We start from the raw sequence: 13025 nt of genomic DNA on the forward strand, positions 1-13025 counted from the left end.
ATTATTTTAGTCCATCGTTCATTAATTTTTATTTTTTTTTGTTAATTATATGATCATTATTGCATAAAGATTTCTTATATTTGTAAACAAATGATGTGATTTAAAGTGGTGTAGAAAAATTGAAAATCTATAACATATAACCTGCAAGTATTTTATTATTCTACTCAAGGTATTGTATGCACTAAATAAATTAGTTTAGAATTTGAGGGTTCTTTTGCTTTCATTTTAAGGTTGAACTTGCTCATGTTAACTAACATGATTATATAATGATCTAGATATGTAAATCATAACTTTATTGAAATTAAAGTGAATTCTGATGTAATTTGAGATATTCTAGTGGACTAATGTGTATAAAGCATAAGATTGACTTTTTGGAAAGCAACGATGTGAAAGGCATATTAATGTGACATCGAATTAATGTAGTTTGTACGGAGTTAGCATTGGCAAGATGGTGCGATACTTTTGAATGTTGTTTGCGGAGATTTTGATAGTATGGAGTGGATGCTCAATCAATAATGTACGAGGGAAGACGTACACATTTTTTTTATAGTTAGTACAGCGCCAATATAGAATGATGTGACCATCCATGTGAAACATGACCATGTTTGCAAACTGTAATTCTAAAGTAAATCCATAATCGAGATTTGGGAGAGAAAATAAAGTAAGATTAGGCTATCAACATGATATCCTTGTGTCAAGGATATCTAATCTAATGTGTTGAGGATATCTAATCTAATGTGAGGAATAATTTAAAGAGGTAATAACATCTATATCTGAGATTATTTAATAATGAAACACCTGAAGCCTTTTTATGTACTATCAATTAAAGACATAATTCATTTTATCACAATTAAATTGATGTCACAAATTAAATGTTGTTTTGAAATCATGTTAAGGACTTCAGATAAAAAGATCTTTTAAAAACAGTTATACTAACTGTTATTGTTTAAAAAGAAGACCTCCAAATTATGATGTTCAAAATCAAAAGGATCTTTTTATGCCTCATTTGTCTAACCAGTGTTAAGAAAATTGGATAATAAAAAATTTGAACACAATAGTTAATATAACTGTTTCTGTTGACTACACAAATATATATTATATAGTAAAAACACACCAAAACAACAATTTTCCAAAAATTGACTTATGTCAGGGATCTAATGATAATGTCAGGGAACTTACACATGAGATAATGAGATTTTTGAAAAAAAAAATTGGGTTGAAAAATATAAATAAAAATCACTTGTTTTTCTTCTTCCTATCCTTCTTGAACTTTGAGCTGTTAATGGCCAGTGCATTGGCAACGCTCTTACCTTGAAGAAATTTGGTCATTTTGACAACACTTGACATACCTTTCCTTGCAGATGCACGATGCTCGGATCTGCGACTCATCATCTTACGATCTAGAGGCCAGTAAGCATATGGCTCTAGTTTTCCCTTTTTGGTCAAGTCCCCGCCTGCTTTCTTACTACTGTATACACTTCCGGTGTAAGCCCACCCAGTTTCAGAAGTTTTCACGCGCTTTTGGCCTTTTCTTGATGAATTATTCATGGAGACACGACTGCTGCCTGCCAAACTCTTTTTATCAGAATCTAGATCATCATGCATCTCTTCCTTCCTCTTTGAATTACTACGCTCTCCTCCCTCCTCACGGATAATGATTTTCCCCATAGGATCAATTTCCATGTCTTCATCTGAATCCGCCTTCCTTTTCAGATTATTCGCAGATGATCGAAGGGCTCCTCTTGTCTTTTGACGGTCAAGCAAATCCAACGGTTCGTCTTCCAGATGATCTACAAAATCTTCTGGCAAATTATTGGCTTTTCGTGTCCTCTTCAGCCTGATAATCATATACCGCCAATATGTAAAATGTGAGAACTTCCTGTCCAAACGTTCTTAAGATATTGTATCTTTCATGATTAGAGTTTAAAAGCTAGGAATCGCTTACCCAACGCTATTCTTTCCTCGAGAAGCCTTGCTCAGACGACTCATAACTGTTGTACCATCTGTGTATTCTGCCTCACTTTCACTTTCATCGTCGCCAGAATCAGAAAATATTTGTGTGTGGTTCCATTTGCTAAGCCTGCAAAACTTGCATAGATCAGGGACTATGAAAAAAAAACAAATCTGTTTTATGCATTATATAGAAATAAAAATTAGCATAAAATAGATGTCATATAGTTTTTAAAGCCAAGTCGCAAAGGCTTAAAGAAAAAAAAGCCTCATGGCGATCATGTGGAGAACACATAATAAGAAGAAAATAAACTATAAACCAACTCCAAGAATAGCATACTGATTTTAGTAAAGAGAGACCCCAGACCTTGATGTAGTTGCTTTGGAAAATTGACTCCTAGTCTCTTCGGTCTTAGCAGCATGTTTCTTATCTTTCCGCATCTTAATCTGCTTATTCACACTAATCATAAATACATACATGTACTACATTATTTTGTTTCATCCTATGCATCTAAGCAAGTTTCACATACCTTCCGTATGTTAGTGAGAAGTTTCACATGTTCTTCAGGCGTTACAGCCTTGACAGCATCTATACCACATTTCTTGATCAACATTTCAATAAGCAACTTAATCTGCATGCATACATAAAGTAGTTGTTAAAATTTGAAAATGAGCAAGAAATAGCAAAAATCAAAACCAATAAAAAATTATCCTAGGGCTTGTTTGGTGAGGGTTATATTGATTTAATCCAAATAACCCATAATTCCATCATCAACTAAAAGACTTCTTAATTTATTTATCTTATTTTTATAAAACTACCCTTCTTGTCTATTGGACAATACAAACAAAAATCAATTATCTCATATCCCTTATCAAACATTGTTTTTGCAAAAGATCCAATTTTTGAAAAAAAATATCCTTCCTCAAACAAGCTCTTAGTTTCTTAACAGTGTGCCATCCGAAGGAGCACTTTAACTTCTACAAGAATCAAACATACCACCGATTGCAATTACTGGTAAAATGATGATTCTCAAGTTCAAGAGAAAAATGACACCTTAGCTTTAAAATGGTTCTTGGTGTCATCTTGCCACACCAAAAGTCCTACAACAATGCTCTTCAAATGCTCTTGTAATCCATCAGCTTGTGACTTAGCCACCAGTACCTTCAACAGTCCAAGGTTAGCCTGCACAACCAAAACAAAAGACAGAAAAATCTTAAATTCTGAACTGAACATGGAATGAAAGAGAATAAAACAACTTTTTTTCTTGAAAGAGGCCAACTCTTTCATCAGAATAAAAAGAAACCCAAGAAGAGTCCAAACATTACAAGGTGGTGAAAGGAGAATTAAACAACTTATAACACAGTTAAACTAAAATTATATGCTAATAAAGCATAAAAAGAAAACGAACTTTTATCAGTTCTCTGTTCTTTCTCTTCAAGAGAATAAGCGCTGATGGTAGCACATTATAAGCAGCCGAAAGTAGATCGGAAAATTCATAAGCCAGGCGAGCCAAGCCTTTAACTGCTGCGCTGATCATATGTGGGGTATCACCTTTCAGACCTCCAGCAACCTATTAAGACAATGATAAAGTTGAGCAAAAAGACTCCCAAATATTAACTAAATAGTTCATTGCAATAGGAATAAACTCCTTACCTTGTTAAAAAACTTAAGCAATGATTCACTTGTCCCACCCTGTTCTTCATCGGCACACACATGTCCAATTTGTACAAGCAAATCATAAGCTCTGTTCCTTGTCTTTTTATTTGTCTGCGAGTAAAATATCCACATACATTATGAGAAACATTCTGAAACCAGAAAAATAATTCACTTCTTTTGTCCTAAAAATTTTTCTCATGGATTTTTTTAAACAACTAATAGCAATGAATGACCAATACAAACTAAAAGAGAACTGTTAATGAAGTCAGTATACACTGGTAATGGGTAAAATATGACAAACATAATGTATGTGTACCATAGTAATTTAAAAAAGTAAAGAACAAAGGGACTAGTCAGCAGCAATCGCATGTTTCTACAAGTCTTTATAGAATAATGTAACTACCTCTTTCAGTGATAGTACAATTTCAGTAAGGAAAGTGGTGATTATGTTATGCTGTCTCTGTTCTGATTGATCCTGAAGAATAAGTACAGTTAGAAATTCTCATTAGTACAATTTAACATGCATGAAAACACCATAACTTAAACTTGTAAACTTGCAATGAAGAAGTATACCTTTAAAACAAACACAACTAGATAGTACAAGCTATCAATTCGATATCGTTTGGAAGAGCAATGACATGAGGGAAGTACTTCAATCATCAAGTTTAGTAACTCTTCCAGCTTTTGTGATAAAAATCCATCAGAGTTCTGTCCATCCAAATGAAAAAAACAAATGTGATTCAGATGAAACTGCTATAACAGAACTACATTTGCTCAAGGGAAAAAGACAGAATCGTAATATTCGATTAAAAGGGGGGAAACTGGCAGTATCAACCATAAAATGCAACATACAGAAGAGAATGATTGAAAAACTCACAAAAGATGCTACTTGAACCTTATTAGGTAAAACCACTTGATTAAAGACCCACAACCCAGAAGAAATGATAAGGAAAATTAAATCTGGATATTTTAGATTTTTTTCTTTTTTCTCTAAAGGGGATAATTTAATTAATAATATTTAAATATCCCATCATTTATACCATGTTAGGACATAAGCAACAAAACATGAAACCCTGGAGTTAAAATGACTATCTAAAAATCTGCAATTCCAAGAAAATAAAGTACATTTCCAATCAAGCTAATGAGAGAATGAAAATACCTTGAGTATAATGGAGAGGGCTTTATAACCCTTCTTTTGGATCAAAGCTTCAGGATCCTACAATTATTGAGCACTTGAGTTTAATGCTTTTAGCAAAAAAAGGAAAGGGGGCAATCAGATTGACAATAAGTCCCTTCACAAACAGAAATCATATTGATTAAATGTAAACACACCTTTAAAGCAGCTTTGATAACAACAAACAATACATCAATCTCTTTTTTATTTAGACCGGGCAAAAGTGCAACTGCTAGATCTAGTAACTTTGCCCTGCATTTGCAGAAAAGAGGAATAAACATTGACCAGTGAAAACTTACAATTACAATATACCTTATGTGTGTAACATAAAAGAAATCTTGTCATGTACAACGACAGTAACTCTGAGATAAAAAAAAGTAATAAATGGAACGAACAAGACAAAATACAGAGAAAGCTGATGTGGGTGAAGCTAACAAGATGAAGAGTAAGGTTCAAAACCTTTTTAGCAAAAGTGCAGATTTTTCCTCAGGTGAAGTCTGGATGTTACTCTTTATGGAATCCTTTGAATCTTTTCCTTCATTAGCCTTTTTGATAACATGCAGCATCCTCTCCATTGTTATTGAAAATACACTCTTCATAACAACTGTATCTGCTATTGAAGCAATATCGCGGATCACAGCCTGCAAATGGTGCAAGCACATGTAACAAGAGCAACGACTAAAGGTCCAACAAAAGATTTTCTAAAGTGTGGCATAATCATATTTCATTGACAACAAGAAACCAGTCACTAGTTCATTAATAATTCAAAAATGCAGTAGTTGGTTCAAAGGAAATATATAAGCACCTCAAAGCATCCATCTGCATCCTTGGATGGTTTCAAATAAATCTTCCCAAGGACATCTAACAATTTACCGGCAGAGGAACTCAACACCTTCAAGTTATTATTTGCAATCTGTGGGGTATAATAAGCAATAGCTTGCTTTTGGGGGATGCTCGCTTCAATATCTGATGCGCTATTGACTCCTTCAGCAATTTCTTTATTCTGCTGGATCAGGATTTGCAAGCTGGCACATATAACTCTATTTATGCTTGTTAGTCTAAGTATCTTGTGTTCTGCATTTGCGCCATGTACCTCATGTTCTTCTGCTTCTGCGCAAAGAGAACTGAACAATGATCTCTTTAATTCCTCAAAGTTTTTGTCAGTATCCACTGGATAGTTGCAGAATGAAGGCAGCAAGGACCACAATGCATAAATGATTCCATCTACCACATTTGCAGAATAAAGCATCCCTTCTTGCTCAAGCTGGAAATAGAGAGGAAAAAGTTACAGGATGTCAAGACAAAACACAATAATCATTAGGGTCTAATTTGGATACCCTTAAGCTGGAAAAATTATGGATACCTTTAAGTATCTCTGACTAAGAATTTCAACCATTGGCAAAATTGAATCCTTAAAGTAGCCTAATTTGGCCCCAATAATATATTGCTTCAAAATTGGAAAAAGCCAAATATTAGACTCAGTAAAGTCTACAGCTTCAAACTTCAAGGGAACGATAGACAAGAATCTTTCAGGACCCATAGAGGCAACAGCTGATCCAACACATTCATGCAGCTGTCAGGCAAAAGGAATGTCATTCATTAGCATATCATTGCAAGAAACAAAAGAAGCAAGGTGTAAATATACATTTCTTTAGCTAAAGGATACATGATGAGATAGTACTCAAATTGATGGATATCTTCTATTCACGACTAATGTGATATTGTTTGTATAGAGTGCATTATACAATCAATACACTATAAGTACTTGAGCAATGCTTATCAATTTATTCTATTACCAAAACTAAGTCTATAACTAAAATATACATTGATGTGTAACCAAAGATATGCCTACTTAGTTTTAACAGCATATTAATTCCTTTGAGAAGGTAAACTTGCCAATGAAGCTACAAATGTGACTTGTATTTCCTTGGTCCTATATCTACCACGGTAAATGCGATCTTTGTCTGTACCATCTTTTAAAAAAAAAAAGAGAAAAGAAAATTTGTAGCTTTACCAACAAATGAACAAATAGTATCCAACAACTTCCTATACATAGCAATGACTGGATTCAACAAGTGAGTCATAAAAAGGGTATTATAAATAATATCATATCAAACCACTTAAACTTACAAAGGAGACACTCAAAATATGGGTTTTAATAATCCCAAGATTTCTAATTTTTTTAATGACCTAAACAAGTTCTAACACAGAAACACAACTCTTCTTAGAAGAAGGTAGTTAAAATGCATAGAGCTTAATTGACAGTCAACTAGAATGAGATTTGAAAGTCCCCAATACAATTCGATGAAATAAAGAACAAGCATTCATCATGTGCCAAAAAGACACCAATAGCCACTAATGTAAAGAAGATATACTTGAGAAAGTGGCAGCATAGAAAGAGAAGATAAACTAATCACTTATAAACTAATCACTTTACACAGTAGAATTGATGCATGCATAACCATCCACATCAGATTGAAACAAAAAAAAAATAGAGTGGGAAACAATTCCAGTCACAAACTCTCAAACAAACAAAAATCCATGTTCACTTGACAGGTGAAGGAAAACAAAATACAAAGAATATATAATAACAATCACAGAAAGCAGTGGATTACCTGTTTCCTGAAAGGGAAGTCTTCATCAGGCAATGTTTGCATGTCTGCTAGACCAATGAGGGTTCCCTTCAATAAATAAAATGAATGTACTCCTGGAATAATTTTAAATGTTTAAACTATAAGTACCAATATAATCCCAAAATATTAGTATATCAATGATGTTTTGCAAATATTAGAACTTAAAATATATGATAGAAGAGAAATGAAAAGTATGCATGCATTGAGATTCTGAATATCAAGGGAAGAAAACTCTATTCTTTTTAAAATAGGCATGCATTATTGCTTAACAATGGGATGTATCTGCTTGGAAAATAACTTAATATGAGGAATTTACCAAGTTTGTTAAACATTGTTGAAATGACTTGAAACGACAAGTCCCAGACTGCAGCATATCTGTAATCAACTAAGCTCTCAACAGTTGCACAAATTTTCTCAATGACGGTCGGTCCAGACTTTCCAACTTGTGCAATTTCGTTTTCCATTATCTGATTGATTCCCTGTTGGATCAAACTTTCATCAATACAGACATTCAGCAAACTCTTAAAGGCTTCCGTAGCAGCATGCAGGGCTTCTTCGTGTTCAGAGGCCAATATATCTGCAAACAAGCTCAAAACAACACACAAATGATCAACCTGATAGATAGTTGTTGCTGGAAAGGCAAAAGAATTATAATGCAACAATGGTATTTGATGTCAACCAAACACTTTTTCAAAATGCAAACAAGAAAGGAAAGAGAGAAATCAGCAAACCTTTCAGAGCATTGCATATTAGTGGTAGTTTGATAGCACAGTTCTTCCCGTGAAGCAAATGGATTTTTCTAACTCCAACATCGAGCAGCCTGGCAGTGACTGTCATGTCATCTGCAGTCATCTCATTCAAAGAGACAGAAGTGGCTAATGAGCATAACAAATCAAGAAACACTTCTGAATTGATGTCTGTGGTTGGACAGAGACTGAGAGAATTCAGACTAGCTGTTATGCGTCTAGTGACAAGAGGTTGTTTCATCCCCAATAGAGTTCCATACAACTTGAGAACAGTGGTGGAAGAATTCAACGACATTAGAGGAAGGCAGTCTTTCAGAGCATCCAAGACATAAAGAACTTCCTGAGCGCCTTTGGGTCCTTCTGAAGCACCTTTACTCGATCCACCAGCAAGCAGCAGAAACTTCTCAAAGGTGTTTGTAATGCCCTCACTGGCAGGAGCCAGAACCGTCATTCTTTGAAAAGCAAGCAATACATCGCGAAGACACACATGTGCCTGCTTCCTTACCTGATAAATAAAAGTACCCCCATTAGGAAACAGGTCGGAATAAAATCATAGTCCAAAGATGAAGTCAGGATATTCAAGCTTAAATTAACTAAAAAATTATCCATAATAAAAAAAAAAAGTTATCACCTTGGGGCTGCTTTCAGTAGCGTAGCTAAGAAGAGTACCATAAAGCGAAGAGATTTCTGTCCAGGATGATTTATTGACGACAATCAACAAATGCGAGACACACTTCAACCCAGAAGCAAGACCACCGGGAGTTGCGGATTTGGAGCGAAGGGCACGAATCAAGATATTAGACAAATAATCAGCTTTATTCCTGATAATTGGAATAGCTACCCGGGGAAGGAGCATGGAAAGAAGGGACAAAAGGGCTTCAAGGACATGAGAAGGGGGTTGGGGCTCTGAAGAGAGGCGGTCAAGGGAAGAGGATGTAGCGCCGAAATAAGTGACGTTTGATAGAGGAAGGTTTTGGTCTTTGAGCTCTTGAGACATGGTTCCGGCAAGAGAACAAAGATGGTGATGGTGCTCGTGCGTAGAGTTGGTGAATCGAGAGATGATCAACTCACAGAAATCAGATGATGATTGTCCTTCGGAATATGAGGCGAAGTCCTCCTCCACCTGCATATTGCTGCTGTAGTCATCCATGGTGGAAGAAGAAGAAGAAGGAGCAGCGGCGGCGTGGGAATTCTGAATATGTTGCTGGTACCGCCGAAAGTAGGGTTTTATGGTTTATTTAGGTGCTAAAAATTCTCCTAGATTGTTTGTTTGTTTGTTAGAGGAATAAAATGTTTTTATATAGATTAATAATTTTATTTTTTATAAAGATTATTTAAAAGATATAGATTTTATTTTAATTTAGTAGAATAATATGGGATCATAATAATAAAATATATTTTAATAATATTTTAATTTTGTAAATATAATTAATAATATCTTTTTCATTAAACACACATGTAATGAAGAAGTTAACTATGTTAATCAAATACTATATTTTAAAATAAACCTAATTAAAAAAATGGAACAGGGTGGGGGCGGCTCATGCTCTCATCTTCTTATTTTCCGCTTTAAAAATAACATAGATTTTGTGGAACCAAGGAAATCAATCGAGAGCTAGGGTTTCGTTACATTTACAATTTTCTGATTCCTAAAAGAGATCAAGAGAAATGGCAGGAACAGGTCTTCTTAAGTTTCTCAGCCCTGGCCGCCGCCCTCAACCTGCTGAGATCCAGGCAGTCGTCATGTGGGGCGTTACCGCTGGAACCACCGCTCTATGGATCGTCCAGGTTTTCCTCTTTTTTCAGACTTATCTCTCTCTTTCACACACACACAAACTCACGCACATACATGGACAATCGCCGCTAGTTGAATTTGGATTTGCAGATTAAGTTATATCAAACTTGCAATTTGATTTATCGTATATGTGGGTTGACTCGTGTTTCTGTTTTCTGGGATCTTATTATGATAAATCGACATTCTTTATTGATTTGATTATGTCCTAAAAAGTCCAAGGATTTTTCAGTTGAATTCTAATCAGTTTGTATTATCCCAATCTCTTGGTAGGATTCTTGATCTTCTACTTGTCAATGTCATACATTGCTTGCTTTGGTTTCTTCTTCTGAGATCTGAAACCAATTTGAATTAAATTTGTAACATATATAGGCCACTCATCTTGGGAGTAATTAAATTTGTCACATGTTCTTTCTGTATATATATATATATATATATATATATATATATGTGTGGAGTGCTATATGCTATCCTAGATGTCATGGATCTTCATCATTATCTAACTTTGTTTCCTATTGCTTGGTTTTAGAAGATGGGTTTTTGGTTAACATCATCACATTTATTGTTTTAGAGGGATTTGTTTCCCTAGACTAGACTATTTGTTCTTGCAGAGATTCAATTTCTGCTACAACCCTTCTATAACTCAACTATGATCTATCTACAACTAATCCCTAATAGAGTTATAACCCTTTGCAATCAAGAAAATATTTTGTTCCTTAAATATATCTGACATTTAGTTAGTGACAATTTAGCTAATGGTTAGGATGAAAATCAGTAGAAAGGGAAAAGGAAATAGGTCTAACATTCAATGGTGTTTCTATGAAGAATTAAAATGAAACAGATTCCAACATTATGAACCCTTGTTTAGGATTTGTTTTAGTTTCCTTAGTTAAAGAACTGTTTCTCAAATTGTTGAAATTCTTTGTGGGCAGTCAGATTGAATGATGTTGTTTTGCTTATTATCTCTTTACTTTACTACTCTGACAGTTGGTTGAATGTTTTTGCAGCCATTTGACTGGATAAGAAAAACCTTTTTCGAGAAACCCGCACCCGAAGGGAATTGAGTATCCTAGAATATAGCTGGTCATGATATTCCTCCTCTCTGATTGCAGATGGTATCTGTTTTTCATCTTTTAAATTTCACTTCAATAATGGAGATTCATCTCTTTCTTGTTGTCCAGCACACACTGGAAGAGCTCTTTTTTTACCATTTGATTTTGAATCAATATATATACCCTCTTTCAGTATGAAATACAACTGCCCATTGGTTTGATCGGTTAACATAGGGTAGATGCACGTCAATTATATATGCTTGCTATTCAAATATGATTTAAGTTGTTTTGTTTTTGAAGAAAAAATAGTTTGTTTGTTTTTCTGTTAGATAGTAAATCCCATTTATAATTATCATCATATTATAATTGGAAATACCAAAACATTTTTTATATACTTGTGATTTGTTTTCAACATTGACACAAACCTATTAGATTTACCATGTCATGGAGTTATTTACCATTTTATTTTAGGGATAAAGACACTTAAGGATTTTGTGTTTTATGAAATAGATATTTTACCGTCTTTAAAATATATCCTCTGTCTCCGGTCAAATTTTGTGTTGATCGGTGTTGAGTTAGGAAGTAATGAACTAACCTAACACAGATTTGGTCACCGAAAATTTGATACTTTTTTTTTATATTTTTTAAACACAAGATAAAATGTCTATTTCCTAAAATAGAGGGATCTCTAATTGTTTATATTTTGAAAAAGCGTGATAGATATGATAGGAAGATGATCTTATTATTCTGGTCTAGTTTCGGAATTTCCTTAATACAATTATTTCTCGGTTTGAGAATTTATTCTGTACATATTCATATTAAATTAAAAAAGTTTCGTAGGATGAGTCATTTTCATTCATTTTGTTTGGCATATTGAAAGTTATCTCATTGCGAGCCTATTTTGTTACAAATTCTGGTTCGATTGTTCTTCTTCTTTATAATGGAGTATCCTTTTAACCATTTATTCAAGAAACTCAAAAATAGGGTTTAGACAATGTATATGAATCTAAATTTAAATTTATTCAGTTAGTTACTTAATTCATATTATTAATTATTATGGGTTTGATAATTCAAATTAAATTTATTTAATAATTTTTTGTGTTTACTGTCCTAATATATTTTTGATCCATTTGACTTTGACCCAATTTAATATATATTTAACTTGATTCATTTACACATTTTAAACTTGATTAATACATTTTTGATTACATGAGAAAAATAAAATATTTAAAGAAATTAATAAGTATAATTTTTATTAAAAAATAACATTTATTTATTTATATTTATATTACATGAAATAAATAAGTATATTTTATTTTTATGTTGTTTTAAAATTTTATTATAATTAAACTAATGTGATAAATGTTAATTTAAATTTATTTTGATTAATATTATTTTATAATTATAAGATAATTGAAGTTAAAAATATTATTTAAAATAAATTATAATTATAAAATAAACAAAAATAAAAATAAAAACTTAAAAAATATTTTGTAAAGTTTACAAACTAACTTAATCCACTAGTAACTCAAAGTTTAATAAAGTGTTCTTACCTAAACACTTTATTGTGTGAGATGTAAAGTTATATTTAAATATTTAAAAAAAAAAATAGTATATTTGTTACCTTTTTTATTCTTATTTTGTATGTTTGTTATAACTTCAAAATAAATAAATATATTTCAAAAGTATTCTCTAACAATATTCTCAATTATTATATAATTTAACCAATTGTAATAAATTAATTTTTTATTAATTTAAACACAAAATTTTTATTTTTATTATATGTTTTCAATATAAAAAAAATAAACCAAATTTTTTCCTTCTATGGCATCTAAACATATGCATGTCCATTTCATCTTAGTTTCTGATACCTAAAAAGAGCTCTCATCTTCACTAATAATTTTTTATTTATTTGAGAAGATTGAGTTCGATGTCTATTTGGAGTACGATTAATTCTCGTAGGTTAGACACATAGCCTGCAACTTCAGTCTCAAGTGAGACGGAGGGGACAATATTTACAT

The 13025-nt window shown here is 32.8% G+C and overlaps 1 protein-coding gene across 1 annotated transcript; it reads right to left on the reverse strand.

Annotated features, from left to right (window-relative positions):
* Window positions 1-1035: 1035 nt before the first annotated feature.
* LOC124925309 (RRP12-like protein) lies at window positions 1036-9397 on the reverse strand. Its single transcript, XM_047465277.1, has 18 exons — window positions 8792-9397; window positions 8146-8665; window positions 7731-7991; window positions 7397-7488; window positions 6145-6354; window positions 5587-6045; window positions 5241-5422; window positions 4940-5033; window positions 4767-4823; window positions 4181-4315; window positions 4011-4082; window positions 3605-3718; window positions 3360-3521; window positions 3005-3133; window positions 2481-2582; window positions 2318-2397; window positions 1946-2080; window positions 1036-1837 (listed from the first exon to the last, which is right to left on the reverse strand). The coding sequence occupies exons 1-18, from the start codon at window positions 9308-9310 to the stop codon at window positions 1237-1239; spliced, it is 3924 nt and encodes a 1307-aa protein (XP_047321233.1). The 5' UTR covers window positions 9311-9397; the 3' UTR covers window positions 1036-1236.
* Between the last annotated feature and the right edge of the window lie 3628 nt (window positions 9398-13025).

The sequence above is a fragment of the Impatiens glandulifera genome, chromosome 2 (genome assembly GCF_907164915.1).
Source record: "Impatiens glandulifera chromosome 2, dImpGla2.1, whole genome shotgun sequence".
Lineage (NCBI taxonomy): Eukaryota > Viridiplantae > Streptophyta > Magnoliopsida > Ericales > Balsaminaceae > Impatiens > Impatiens glandulifera.